Genomic DNA, 14615 nt, shown 5'->3' with positions numbered 1-14615 from the left:
TAAATGTCTGTGGTAATTATGCATAAAAATAATATGTAACCTATACAATTTTTGAATAAAATTTTGTTTCATATTATTTGTGTAATTTGTAGGTGGTTTAGGTCCTTACTTGTTGCACACGCCTCACTGTTACTGCTTTAATTCAATCATCTTATGCAAGAGTATAATTAATAAGGAGAGGGGCACTCAAATGCAAGTGGTTATTGCAATATTGGAAATTGCATTTTAAAATAATACTTCTTTGAAAATGCTAAAAGAAGCATTATTTTGGAAGTTGTTTTGAACCCTCATGCAAATAAAATTGTGTGTGGGAGACATAATGCGTGTGTCATTCTATATATTCCATTCTAGTAGCACTTTATATACCCAGTTAACATTTTGCGTTCTTTATAACGAATAATGGGATTCTTTATAAATACAATAAAAGCCCAGCTACCTGCTATCCATCTGGAAAACTCATGCAGCTGGCACATTTAATCATATACAAGATAGAATCATAAAAAAGTTCACTTGCACTACATGCCAAGTAGCAAAGAGACTGAATTAAATAAAGAAATAATGTTTAACAAAATAATAATTAATTTTAAAAATTAACTTGAAAAAAAATTTTTTAGAAAGCTGAAAAATACTGTTTACATTACACGAAAGTGACCATCGAGAGTACCAAAGCCCTATTTTGCCCTGCCACAGTTGATTACTTGGGCAGCTATATCCATAGCCCTTCTTAGCCACAATGATATGGCTAAGAAGTTTTGCTTCACATTAAGGCATTTCACTGTGTAGTGTGGTGCAGACACCTAGAACAGCAATGTTTATCCAACAGGCAAATTCATACGACCTCTACCTCTCCTAGATGCCAGATAACTGGGCTTATACTGTACTTTTGAATAGTTCCATTTCAAAAATTAAAAGGTTTTAGATATAAGAAAGCTAAATAGTTAAGCAAAATACCCCCTGCCCCTACTAGCACCACCTGAGAAACAACTTATCTTCACAGTATTGCAGAAACATGGAATGTACAGGTATAATAAATAAATTTCCAGATACATAATGAATTTGAAAAAAAAAAAGTGTTTATACTGGTGGTACAGAACAAATCAAGGAAACCTGTAAAATACAGATTTCCTTGATTCAGGCAATCTAAACTAATCTCACCTGAAAAACAAAGACTTCTATGACAAACCATGCAATACTTAAATCCCATTGCATCCAAGGCAAAAATGGAATGTCAGTTTTGAATTAAGTTCTAGAAAAGCTTTAATTTTCTAACACAGGTATACATCTTACTAGCTGACAAGAGCCAGAACTAAACAGGCCACACTGCAAAATTTTTGTCCAAAGTAAATATTAAAAAAAAAATTTTTTTTTTTTTGGAATTAATCACCATATTATTAGTTATATATCACAGGGTATATAAGTAATTAATAATAAGAACTATCTCTGAAATGGTACTGCCTGGATGGTGGTACTCTGAGAATAAATGTTTTTCTTCTCAAGTGGGGAAGTTTTGCTTATTTGAAGCAAAAGAGTCAGGCAACTTGTGAAAGGATTTGCAGTATCAGATGTAATAATGATGCCACTTATGCAAACTTTGTTTTGCTTTCATTTATGCAGCTACATAAAAAAAAAAAAAAGTTGATACCTTTACTGGAGTTGTATAGATTTTATAGCTGGAAGCTTTAAGCTCTAAATTTATATGAATACCATATCACATAACAAAATATAAAAATAATGAACCATGTGATTAAAATATTGAAAAAAATCTCCCAAATCTATTACTCAACCTATAGCAAGGAAGACTGTGTAACAGATTTCAACAGGGTAAACATTTTTACTAGTAGCTTACTGAACAATAATTGACGATAGCTCAGTTAAAATTAGGAATTTGTTTTTTTGTACTTGTGTGATTCATCATTAAGTAGCCTATGACTGAAAAATTGTTCAAGCACTAGCATTACAGAAAGATATTTATCATAGTGATCATTGCACAAAAATATGACCTGGCAACCAAAAAAAATTCATATGATTTTATAACAAATTACAGACTCCCCCCCCCCCCCCCGGTACTACCTTATAACTGTTTTTGTATAGACATAGCACTATAAAATATGACAACACCACACCAGGAAACAAGTGTTTAAAGGGCAGCATAAAACTCATAAGCTGTGTTTGGCACTACTCCTGTCCTAGAATTTCTAAAGAATTAACTTGGGTAAATTTACCAAAATAAAAACAGTTTAATTTTTTGATTTCTTCTCACCTTAATTGAAAATACAAATTGCAAATTCTTGTTGCAGTACTACAATATATGATTAAAATAATACAAGTACAGCAGACTCTCGATTTACTGGGAAGCAAATTAACCAGGACACTTCAAGACTCCAAATAAAAACAAAAAAAAAAAAAAAAAAAACCCACCAGAAATCATAAAATTCAAGTAATAACTAGAATAAGTATAAACAGATGTTTGCAAGTCATAAACAAGAAATGGTGTTATAAGTTGTCATTGGGAGATTAATGTTACCTATTTTGGAATCTTTTTTTTTTGGAATCCCCACTGTCTTCGTACCCGCAGCTCAAAAAAAAAAAAAAAAAAATGTTTTAGTTATGTTCATTGTGTACGTCGATTGTTATGTTCCGTCACACCGGAAAAAAAACAAATTTTGTTTCGTTAGTGATTTCGAATTTTTTTTATAGTAAATATTTTTTTTTTTGTTTAGAAATCATGAAAACGATGAGTGAAAGCAAAAGAGTTGCTTTCAATTAAACAAAAATTTGAAATTATTCAAAAGTTTGAAAACGATGCATCTGTTAAATCTTTAATGAACCATTATAATGCTGGTGACCAAACCATATGCAACACATCATAAAAAAAATAAAGGGAAGCATCATATTGGACACATGTGTAGTGCGTAGTAAGTTTCATTTTTTTATCTATTGCCATATATTTTACGTAGGTTGCTGAACATTTTTTGATGTTTTTGGATTAACCAAGAAATCGATTATCCGGGATTTTTTTTTTTTTTTATCATCTTCTATCCCGGAAAATCGAGAGTCTACTGTATATTGTACATCAGTGTCTCTCAACTGATAGGCCTCCAAAAGTTTCTTTTGAGATCAGTCTAAAATAATTTAATACATATTTTAACAAACCCTGAAGTTAAAATATATAGTGTAAATATCCCTTTATGACACAGAAGTTGACCACAAGAAATTTCTTAATGTTTAGGTGAGCCATGTTTTTAAAAAAGGCTAAGAAACACTAATGTAAATCATTAAGATTAAAAAATTACTGCAACCTATATCTTGCAAAAAAAAAAAAAAAAAAAAAAAGGTAATATATTCCCAGACAAAAAAAGACCAGCTATCCTTTTAAGTCATAGTGATCTTTAGGTTATATAACTGAGCATATATGGTGGAAGGACTTTTGCTTACTGCTGCCCAAGCAACAATAGGCTTATTACATTTTTATAATAAAATGTAAAGTGTGTTTCTTCAAGGAATCAAAATAACCCCTCAAAACAAAATCTAATACAATATGAAAGACAGATAAAAGATGTGATTCAAATCTCTCTCTTTATGTTCACACAAATAACTACTGTAAATCTAGCCACCCCACTCCTTTTTAAGGCTTATTTTTCTAAAAATGAAATACCCAAATTTGATTTACCATCCTTTCTTCACCTAGAAAAGTACATACTTTGTTATGAGCATATATTACATATAAAAGACTCACTTCCCTCCTAAATAACAGCTGCTGCAGATTAAAGTACTGATGTTCACAATTCAAAACTCATTTTTATACCTAAAATGATAGGAATTCATTTCCTTAGTTGACTGTGGTTTTGGAGGAAATTATCTTTAAAATTTTCTTGAAATAAGCAGTTTGGAGATTCAATACACTCGCTTTCAACAGATCTTATTTACAAAGTAACATATTAGATTTATATTTTAGTCTATATGCCCTATAACATGTTAAAATAAATTTACATATCTTCTGTACAAGAATATCATTGAATTTTAATACATTTTTGTCTGAAATCTTAAAAGTCTTTTTACGTAAAATTAGTGAACCTCTAATGAGGCAACAAACCTCAAAAGTCAACCATACGTACATACATACATATATATATAATATATTATATATACATAATTACATCACTGGAGTGTATGTGTTGTTTGCATTTTTGGCGCATGGTGCAATAATATATGCACATTATGTAGGTCACTCCACAAGATCACCTTGACCCACTAATTTTCTGTACAAAGCTCAAGAAATGCAGATCCTGCAACATGCAAGTTCATTTTTAACCAGGAAAAGTTGAACAATTTTTTTTTATATAATATTACACCATTTATTCTACTTCCCCTGAGGAGGACAGTTCATCTTTGATGCTCATGTCTAAAGCAGCCTCTGTATCACTACTTTCCAAAATAGTATTTCCCGTATTGTCTTTGTCACGTGTTAATAGTGCTCTCTGTTTACAATGACGTAGTTCACTAGGATGTCGAAGAAACCTAATAGAATAAAGCAAAAATACTTAAAATGCTTTCCAAAAGCAGGATGGTTTGTTAACTTTCATTCTAAAATATAGAAAAACACTGTACTTTACATATGCACATGTAAAGTATATGGTTTAGCTTATCAGTTACCTATTACCGATTAACTTATCACTCACAGGTCAATCAGAAAGTAATGCCACCTCATTTTTATTTCATGAAATTAACAAGATACATATACAGCCTAATGCAGTTGAGTGATCAACATGGAAGTAACAATACTCCACATATTTGAGTTAATTGTGGTTTGAATCCACAAGACAGCAAGATATATTAATGATAATATACTTGTAAACTCCTCTGATCTATGTGGTCATACCACATAGATCAGAGGAGATTAAACCAGAGTATAAAAAGGTTTTTTTTTTTTTTTTTTTTTAAATGTATACCAACCATGTTGATTTTTCAATGCAGTTCCCATCTTTCTGAGCATTTTCTTCCAGCACTGAAGAGATATTCTGATGAGGCCAATTTCAAAACTACGAGAAGTGCAGAACATTACAGTCCATCCAAATTTTTCAGTGACCTCAGCAGTGCACACACTTATATACAATGTGGCATTGTCACAGAAAATCAATCAACAATTTAAAACTTAGACAATTTTAACAAATTCATCTCACTCTTTGGGATGAATTTTTCACGTGTGACTTTTCATTTTTGTCATTGAAGTCAACCATAGCTCTTAAAAGCAATTAGTGTAAAAGAATCACACCTTCCTCAACCAAAGAAACTCCAGTCATCATGCAAGTTGCATCTCTACTTCATCTTTGCATTTTTTGCAGCATCTAATGATACCTCCATTACCGAGCATTTTCTGCAATTTTTCATGTTTACAAATTGAACTCTTATCTTCAATGACTAACTTATCACTACCCATTGCTTTAACTGCAAGTCAAGTTCTGTTCTATTACTACTGCTGCTGTATTACTATCAGATCAAATTGTAACTTGAAAAAACTGGACTTGAATGTAGTATTACACCAAAGAACTTATCACTTACATATTGCAATGGTCCAAGAAGAGAGAAAAAAAAAAACATTACTTTCTGGCTGAATCTTGTTGTTATTTGGTTTTTAAGAGCATTAGCAACTAAGGCCATATTGCTCTGGGGATATGCGGTGGTCATTCCCTGACCTTTCTGCATCCTCCGTATTTGGTGGTCACGGGCTCGAACCCTGGTCTAATCAAGATGCATGTGCTACGCACTGCTGCTCCTACCTACCTGGCTAAGGAGGTGCCCTGAATCTTGTAACTACATCTTAATTTAGAAGATAAAATTCTTGTAAATAATATAATAACAGGCAAAAAAAAAAAAAAAAGAAAAGAAAAGAAACACATTATAAATTGAATATTCATATATTGGGCATCACAGCTCTGGTTCATACTATATATTATAAATCGAAATAACTGTCAGTAGCAGATTTAAGCTTAGGCAGGTATAACAGCCACTATGTTCTGTGCAAGCAGATGTATAATATACAATTCATAAGCAGTTGATGTGGTTCATATCTAGTTTAAGCAATTTCCTGCAGATAATAAAATATACACGGTGCAATTTTATGTCAAATGAGTACTATAAAAATTATGCCATCACAATCTCAAATGCTAAACTAACCCTAAATCTTTTATTGACAATGGCTCAAAAATGAACAAAGAAAATGCTTTCCAATTAATTTATTGAAAACTAAACTATTATACACAAATTAAATGAAAAAAACATGAAAAAAAAGGAATAAAAAAAATGTGTACCTGTAACAGTGCCTTTCTCCTGGTTCCTTCTGTAGAATTTTAACCCTATAATAATAGCGAAGAGCTCTGGACATTTTATCGAAATTCATGTTGAGGTGATTTTTCTGCATTCCCCAGAGACATGCAAGCCTATGAGGATCAGTTATCTTAAATACACCTCTTGTTTTATCTTTCCACACAATACAACTATTGTATCGCTGCTGGGAATCATTAAGTAACTGCTGCAGAAAATCCCATAGTAGCCGAACATCTGAAACAATAAAAAGTGTTAACAAAGAACTCAACTAATCATTCAATTGAAAAAAAATTATGTGGTGAGAAACACAATAAGTATCCCATTCAGTTAGCCAGTTCCAGCTAATAATAAATTTAATGTATACTTGTACAGTCACTAACTGACTAAAAAAGGTTACAACTCCATTATATTGTACCCATTTTTGCATAAGGTTTGTGTTAATTTAATTAACAGACATTAAAACAGTTAATGACCATTTATTAGCCTTTAAACAGCAGTATAAATTAGAGAAAGCATTTAAAACACAACTTATGAAATTAACAAATATTTATTTTCTTTAAATTCAGCTTGTATAATAAAAGTTTAGCCTCTGGTAATTTTTATACAAAAGTAATCATTGCCAGCTTAAGATGGCAATATCCTAACATGATGACAAAAATCAACACCTTGTAAATATGGATGGCCAACCTTTTCCTGCAGCATGTGATATATGTTGAAAATGCATCATAGGCCACCAACAGGCACTTACAGAAGCTCGGAAAAACTCCCCCCCCCACTGATCAGCAACTGGGGCCATAGCATGGTTTTGTTACTACATAAAGGAATTTTATGTTAAGTACTTACTTATAATAAAGAAAAAAGTAATAAAAATTATGTTTATCAAATAAACCCCTAATATAGGTCGGCAAATATTTGTCTTCACAGAATCAATGCCATGAGAAAGCGCACTAGGGCCCCTACTTGCCTGTGCTAAAATAAAACTAAAAGGTAGTAAATGTGTGCTGGTAAATAATGTTCATCATGCTGAACCAAAGTCATAATTTTTGGTAAGAAAAGTAGAATTTAAACTGTATGTCAGTACTTTCCAAACTTTTCTGATACCAACACACTATGCATGTGCCAAAAATAATTTAGCACCCCACTCAGAATATTATAATTATTTAAACATCCCACTCCTTTTGTTCCTTATCTTTAAGTTATTGTAAATGCAATGGCATAGCATCCTTTGTTTTGGGTCAAAAATATATAAACAAGAGTAAGAGAGAAGGAAGATGTGCATTACCAGGCACAAGATTAACCAAGGCTATTTGAAATGAACTAGATAAGTTACTGGCTCTCAAAGAGGAAGCTACCTCACCAAAAATAAAGCACATGAAAAAATAAATGTATTTATGTATTAATTAATAATTGCATTTTGACCAATCAATTATATATTTCAATACCCTTTGGGGGACAGACGGACGGGCGCGCACACGCATGCACACACATACACCTTGGAAAACTGAATTTTAAAACCAGTTGTATAATTTTTCATATTTTTCATTGGGAGGTAGACCACTAACAACAGATGCACAAGGCACGAGTGACACATGTACCACAGATTGGCCACCCCTATCTTATAACAAATGACTACAAGCCTTGTTATTATAAAGTTTTTATAATAGTTGTAACATGACAGGTAATGTCAATAAATACAATAAATTTCTGCTTAACTCTCTAGATGGCCAAGGCCAGAAAAATTTACAAATTCATGCGTCTGCATACATATTGAATTATTAAGGGCAGCCAAACTTTCAGGGTACAGTTCAGAATGGGCTGTGCATTTTTTGTGGCAGTGTACAGGCTTGAGGCCACAACCTCCTTACTTGCGGCAGCATCTACCACTTGAACACAGCTGGCCCTAATCAGCTATGGTCCAATAGTTAATAAACATGTTAAAAGGAGGATTAAAGAACTTATACCTAAAAATCTGTTTCTTTCTTGCATATATCAAAATATCATCATCATATATCATCTCGTGCACGTGGTTTTGCATTACCGGCACCAGACATCTGATCATGCCCATTACTTATTTTATTTTATTCCATGTAATGTATATTCATGCATCATTCATCATGTGTACGTGGTCTTGCTTTACCGATGGCAGATGTATGATTCTTGATCATGCCCAGTTGTTTCTTATATTATTATTCCATGTAATGTATATATGCACACTATTCACTGTTCAGCTGAGGAAGGGACATCTCGTCCCAAAAGCTACTGTTTTACTAACATATTAGCACTTTTATTTTACATCAGTTTTATGTATATTTTATTTGTTTTAATAAAGTTATTTAAATCAGTTTATCGGTCATGACAGAAATACTGTGATATATCAAAATATCTAAGTGTGAATTAAATATCTCTTTAATTTCAATTGGAAATTACATTCCTACCACTTCTTCAGTGACTGCTGTTATTTCTACTTCACCATTACAGAGGAAAGAATGACCAAAGATTTAACATACAGAATCTCATTGCATCAGATCGTGTATTTTAAATTTTTAGCCATTCTGTTTTTTTAACAAAAGTAGTAAAGACAGTAATTGCTGAAGAAGTGGTAACACCTTTATTTACAATTGGAAATCATCTGTATATGATTTATAATTGAAAATAAGCAGATACTGAATAATTCTTTTAATGTAGTTTTAACAGTATTTTTTCATATTAAGCTGTAACTACACAGGTTTAGCATAAAATTTTTCCAAAATGAAAAAACTGAAATTTTCCTTTCAAATATAATGCATTTCAAATAAAATATATATATAATCGATATTAATTGATATCCTTTTTCTTACAAGTGGTCAATCAATTTACTTTATGTATATACATATTTTACACTACACTATTTGAAATCCAAATTTGAAAGAATACATTAAAAGGAACTGAGATTATGCATTTGGTAGCAAGCTTGGTTTACTTTTGACTATGTACGCAGGTGAGGCTTTTGCCAATTAATTTACATAAAATTTTATAACTATCATATGACTGAAGCCTTTGCTCTAGTTTTACTTGAGTTTTGAAACAATGACAATATCTCTCCTGTGTGCCTGAAAGACTGCTCTAAATTTACTTGAGTTTTATAATAGTATAATTTACAATTATATAAATATTGGCTTCTTTTTTTTCCCCCCTAACTTCTTTCTTTCTAACTGTACTGCTACAATCTAGTAGTGCTAACAAGAATAAGGTGTTGCACACATAAATCCGAATTAATGTTTTTTTTGCATACATTTAATTTTTACTTTTAATACTCTTTACTAACCCCTTAATATCTGGAAATCTAATATCATTTAACAAAGGTGTGATATTTCTTTATTGCAAGACAACTCTGACATCCACTTTGTTGTTATGTCTTCCTGAGAGAGAAGTTTGCACGGATAATTTACTGTATTCTTCTACATTGGAATTATTTTGTTCAGCATTCATTTCTCTCCTTCATTTTTCAACTACATCTTCACTTCTATCATTGGCCAGCAAGCTCCCTGAATCAAAAATGTTACTGAATAAGTTCCCGAAATAATGTCATCCTCCAAAAACAGCTCTTCTTTCTCTATTTTAGATCACAAAAGAAACTAAAATCTATAGCCAACAAGAAAGTAATGAGTATATGTAGAAAGTACTGACTATGGATGTTCTTCTCCATAGTTTCTTGTGAGACAACAAATTAAAATATAGAATAATTAACAACTTTATAAGGTAAAAAATAAATAAATAAATTTTAAAAAAACATATTCTCCAAAATTAAAACTTAATTGCTGCCAAAAATGGGAAAGGCATAAAGGAGAGCACAATACTATCCAAAATTTATTGTCATAATGGATAAAAATATATACTAGCATAAGAAATTCTCTGGAGTCCAAGAGATACCATTTTGGAAAGAAGTACAAAGATGTAATTGCAATTGCTTCCACAGTGCCTATTAGACACCAAACAAAGAATGTCATGATTCATATAGGTAAATTACAATGAAAAAAGAAAATATGCATCATTATTTAGAGAAACATGGTGGGGAAAAGTATGAGGGCTGTTCAATAAAAAAAAAATTGAAAGAAAGAACGTTCAATAAAGAATATTTTTTCATGAACCGTACTGCTTGCTATTTCTAGCTGAGCTGCAGAATTTAAGACTAAACCAATCTGCATTACATAGCAACTGCACAGTTTTTTATTAAAAAAAAAAAAAAAAAAGTTAACTCATGGTGTGACCTTGGTTGTCAGTAAAGTTAACACTTGTTCAGTTTCATCTAGGTAACAATGGATGTGACATGCAAGGAACAGTATAGTGCTCTCAAATTTTGTTCCCATCTCAAGAAAACAGCTAAAGCATATGAAATGTTAAAAGAGGCTTATAGTGAATCTATGCTTCTATATAGAAGTGGTTTAAAATGTTTAAAGATGAATGTGATTCAATCACAAAAATCGGTGGTCCTGAAGCTCCAACCACTGCTGTCACCCCAGAAATCATAAACACTGCTGTAACTGTGAGAGAAGATCATCCTATAACAATAGGGCAACTGGGCACAGATGTTTAAAATATCAGCAGGAAGCACACACACAGTATTCTCCATGACCATTTGCATATGACACTTGTTTGTGCATGCTAGTGTTCCAAGACTACTCCAGCAAGTTTGCATGGAGGTTTGTCAGGAGCTCCAATGGATGGTTACTGAAAATGGTGAAGTTCTGTATAAGGCAATAATGGCGAATGAAACACGGCTTCATCATTTCGACCCAGAGTAAGCAACAAAGCTATCTGGAAATCTTCATCACTGCCAAAACAAACAAAAAGAAAAAAAAAAAAAAAAAAAAAAAAGCTAAATTGTGGCTTTATGTGTTGTGCTGCATCATACGACTGTTACAGGACCTTACTACAAAACTGTACTGCACACAGGTGAGTGGATGCTGCATCACAACAATGCAAGACCTCACATTGCACATACACTATCATTGAGTACTTAGCCAGCATTAATGTCAAATGTGTTCCTCGTCCACCCTACTGCCTTAACCTTGCATCATGATTATTTTTTTTTATTTTCAAAATTAAAGGAGCTGCTATGAGGAAAATGTTTCCAGTCGTCAGAACAAGCTGTAAAGACATCAGAAGCGATTCTCAAACTCATGTAAAAAAATAGCTTCCACCATGTTTCTGAAAAATGGTAGAAATGTAGTTTCTACCATTCTTCAGAAACACAGTGGAATCAAATGGGGATTACTTTGAAAAGGGCTGTCAAAATATGGATGTTTAATAAAGATGTGTTGTGAAAAAAAAAATTATGATCATTCTTTATTGAACAGCCCTCGTATATAAAAGATTTGACCCTGCTCTCAATTTTTTTAAAATTACAATAAAAAAAAAAAAGAAGTGGAATCTGACAGGTGCCATGCAAATGATGAACACTGTTTATACTATTATTATAGCTTCAGTCTTAAGACCAGCCTATTCTGTCTCCTAGAACTGTTTAAAACAAAGCATAGCTTGCATCCAAAAATTACTGTGGTACTCACTTATTTTATCTGAAGAGTTTTCAGTGTTTGCATCTACTCTTTGTCCTGCAGGTATTTGAGGCAAAACAGCAGCTGTGATTGGAGTAGTGCCATCTGGTGGAGACATTGTTCTGTTGCATATGGAAGTTGGAGATCCTAAAAGATAAAGTATCTGCTACTATTAAATATGCATATTTATTAAAAAGATATATATTCTAATTAACTGCTAGTCAAATATAAAAAAAGGTCTATACTACTACATTTTATAAAAAGTACACTACCTGCTTCATAATATACTAAATTAAAATCATTAAATCATTAAAAATCAAATTATAATTTTAAAGATAAAAGGAATTAAACTGTCCTAAAATTAGATCTCACAAGTGCCTAGTTCCCAGGCTTCAGTTCTGCAAATAGAAGCATCTATAAACTAGGCACCTGCAAGGAAATCTGAGTGTGGTGTTTAAAACTCAGAATGGATTGAGCAAGCTAAATGCTGATGGCCCCTCTTGCTCATGAGGGGCATAAATTTAAATAAATAAATAAATACATAAATTTTCTGTTTATACTCCGGCACAACAACCAAATCAGTAGAGTTTACAATAAATCATCGATACAAATATTTATCGTATTTAGTAGTCACAGGCTTACACCCCGGTCCACTCAAGGAACGCGTGCTATGCACTCTTGCTCCTGACCACTGGAGTTAAGGAAGGGTGGTTGCAGGACATATGTGCATAAATTTGCCAGTACATAGTTGATTGTTGAAACAAACTTCCATCTGGTGCTAGGAAAATTATTAGAGACGTTGGACGTTGCTTTCTTGCATCAGTGCCACTATTAATATGAATGAGGCACATGCAGTAGGCCTCTGTAGCCAAGTGGTCAGGAGCGGGAGTGCAGTAGCACAGGCTCTTTGGATAGACCAGAGTTCAAGCCCCTGAATGCTAAATACAGTTGATGTGCCAACCTGCACTGGACCAGTGGCAGATCATGGTCCATTTCCCTCAACAAGAAGTGTTGAGGAGGCTTCCATCCTGCGCCAGGTGGGCAGGAGAAGCAAAGCGTAGCACACGTTTCTTGATTAGACAGGGGCTCGAGCCTGTGACCACCGCATATCCCCGGAGCAATATGGCCTTAGTTGCTAATGCTCCTAAAAAACCAAATAACAAACAAGCTTCCATCCTGCAGTGGGTTGATAATGGCTGAAGTTTGCCTTTTTTTTTTTTTTTTAATTTGAGGCACATGCAATAGGAATTTGAAAGTCAAACTAAATGTGTGTAACAGAGAAATGTCACTGTTCAGCTAAGAGTAGCAAATAGCTTTCCTGAGTACAGCCAACAAGCTTCTTTTTTCAGTATATATTCCACTTTTCAAATAGATTACATATATTAACAAAACCTTGGCTATCAATGTTGCTCATTTTATTTATTTTTACTTGATACTATTTTTTATCATTTGGCCTTAAATAAGCTGCATTTTTAGGACTTATTTTTAGATTTTTCAGTTTATCTTTAAGATTCTAACGCAGCAATTTTTATCATCATTATTTTAGTGCCTTAATGCTCTAACCACTATTCAATTTTGCCAAAGAAAAATAGATTTTCACACAAGTTCCAATGGGGTAATCTTAGCAAACAAGCAACTCATCAATTGATTCAACCACTGCTCATCTCAGTTGTTGTAATAATTCACTGCACGATTCCTTTTGTTGCTTCAAAGGTGTTATGCATACGTCAGCTCTGATATTTCTTGTCAGAATCTTAATAATTTTGAATCTCTTCTTGTCGATCTTCTCTGGCTTAAAATCTCTCTACCACATTCTGTCAAATTCATCTGTTGCCTTTATCATTCAACCAACTCCACTAATCGCTTGAAACTCTGATTCCTCCAGTCTAACATTCTTAAAATTGGATTAATTTTCCTTTGTGATTTTAATGTTCACAACTCCAACTAGCTTCCATTCTCTAGACATATGGACCTACCTAGTCAATAAAATAATAAGGTTTTTGCAATTACCGATGACCTCACACAAATTGTTCATTTACCTGCTACAATACAATACAAGACAATTCTAACCACACAGCCAACACAATTGATCTTTTTCTCGCAAACAACACTTCTAAGTACACGGTTGAGATGAGTGGTCTGACAGGCACCTCAGATAAAAACTTGGTAATGGTCTCTTCTATAATGGAGCCTTTCTCTCATGGTCATTCTCAATCTCTCATTGTTTGGCATTACAAGAATGCAAAATGGGATAATCTGTGAGATTTCTTTTATTCTTTTCCTTGGTTGGATTACTGTTTCAAATCTTCTGATGTCAATGTTTTCTCAGATTTGTGTCAGTGAAATTATTCTTGTAGGAATGAAATCCTTTAGTCCACACTCCACCTTAAAATCTTGTTTCTAAACCTTGGTTTTCCCATAAATGTGCTAAGGCTGTTCAACATAAGAATGTTGCATATCAGAATTGGCTTGAATAGTAACGAATGGGCCTGGAGTACTGGGGTCCATAGTTTAATATACACTTAGCGTGAAGACCCCTGTCACACCTGTCTTACGCAGCAATGTGGTATATCGCATCACCTGTAGAGACTGTAACAGTTGCTACATAGGAGAAACATCAAGGCGTCTCCAGGATCGCCTCACAGAACACGACAGAGCAATCCGGCTTGCCAAAACTGACCAGTCCGCGGTCGCGGAACATTTTTGGGCCACCAACCACGATCTTGACCCCAAACGCGACTTTGAAATAGTAGACCA

At 33.1% G+C, this 14615-nt stretch overlaps 1 protein-coding gene across 3 annotated transcripts in view; it reads right to left on the bottom strand.

Moving 5' to 3' along the window:
• Positions 1–4152: 4152 nt before the first annotated feature.
• aop (ETS variant transcription factor anterior open) overlaps positions 4153–14615 on the bottom strand; it is a 134987-nt gene continuing 124524 nt past the window's right edge. For all 3 annotated transcript variants that reach the window (XM_090382302.1, XM_090382303.1, XM_090382301.1), the window contains exons 6-8: positions 11871–12005; positions 6309–6558; positions 4153–4518 (exon numbers count right to left, since the gene is read on the bottom strand). In XM_090382302.1, coding sequence (XP_090238428.1) covers positions 4356–4518; positions 6309–6558; positions 11871–12005 — 548 coding nt within the window. In that variant the 3' untranslated portion in view covers positions 4153–4355. The remainder of the gene's footprint in view (positions 4519–6308; positions 6559–11870; positions 12006–14615) is intronic.

This window comes from Mastigoproctus giganteus, chromosome 10, assembly GCF_048544385.1.
Source record: "Mastigoproctus giganteus isolate SK-2022 chromosome 10, ASM4854438v1, whole genome shotgun sequence".
In the NCBI taxonomy this organism is placed as follows: Eukaryota; Metazoa; Arthropoda; class Arachnida; order Uropygi; family Thelyphonidae; genus Mastigoproctus; species Mastigoproctus giganteus.
The sequence above is the reverse complement of the archived record's forward strand: the minus strand, read 5'-3'. Positions and strand labels throughout refer to the sequence as shown.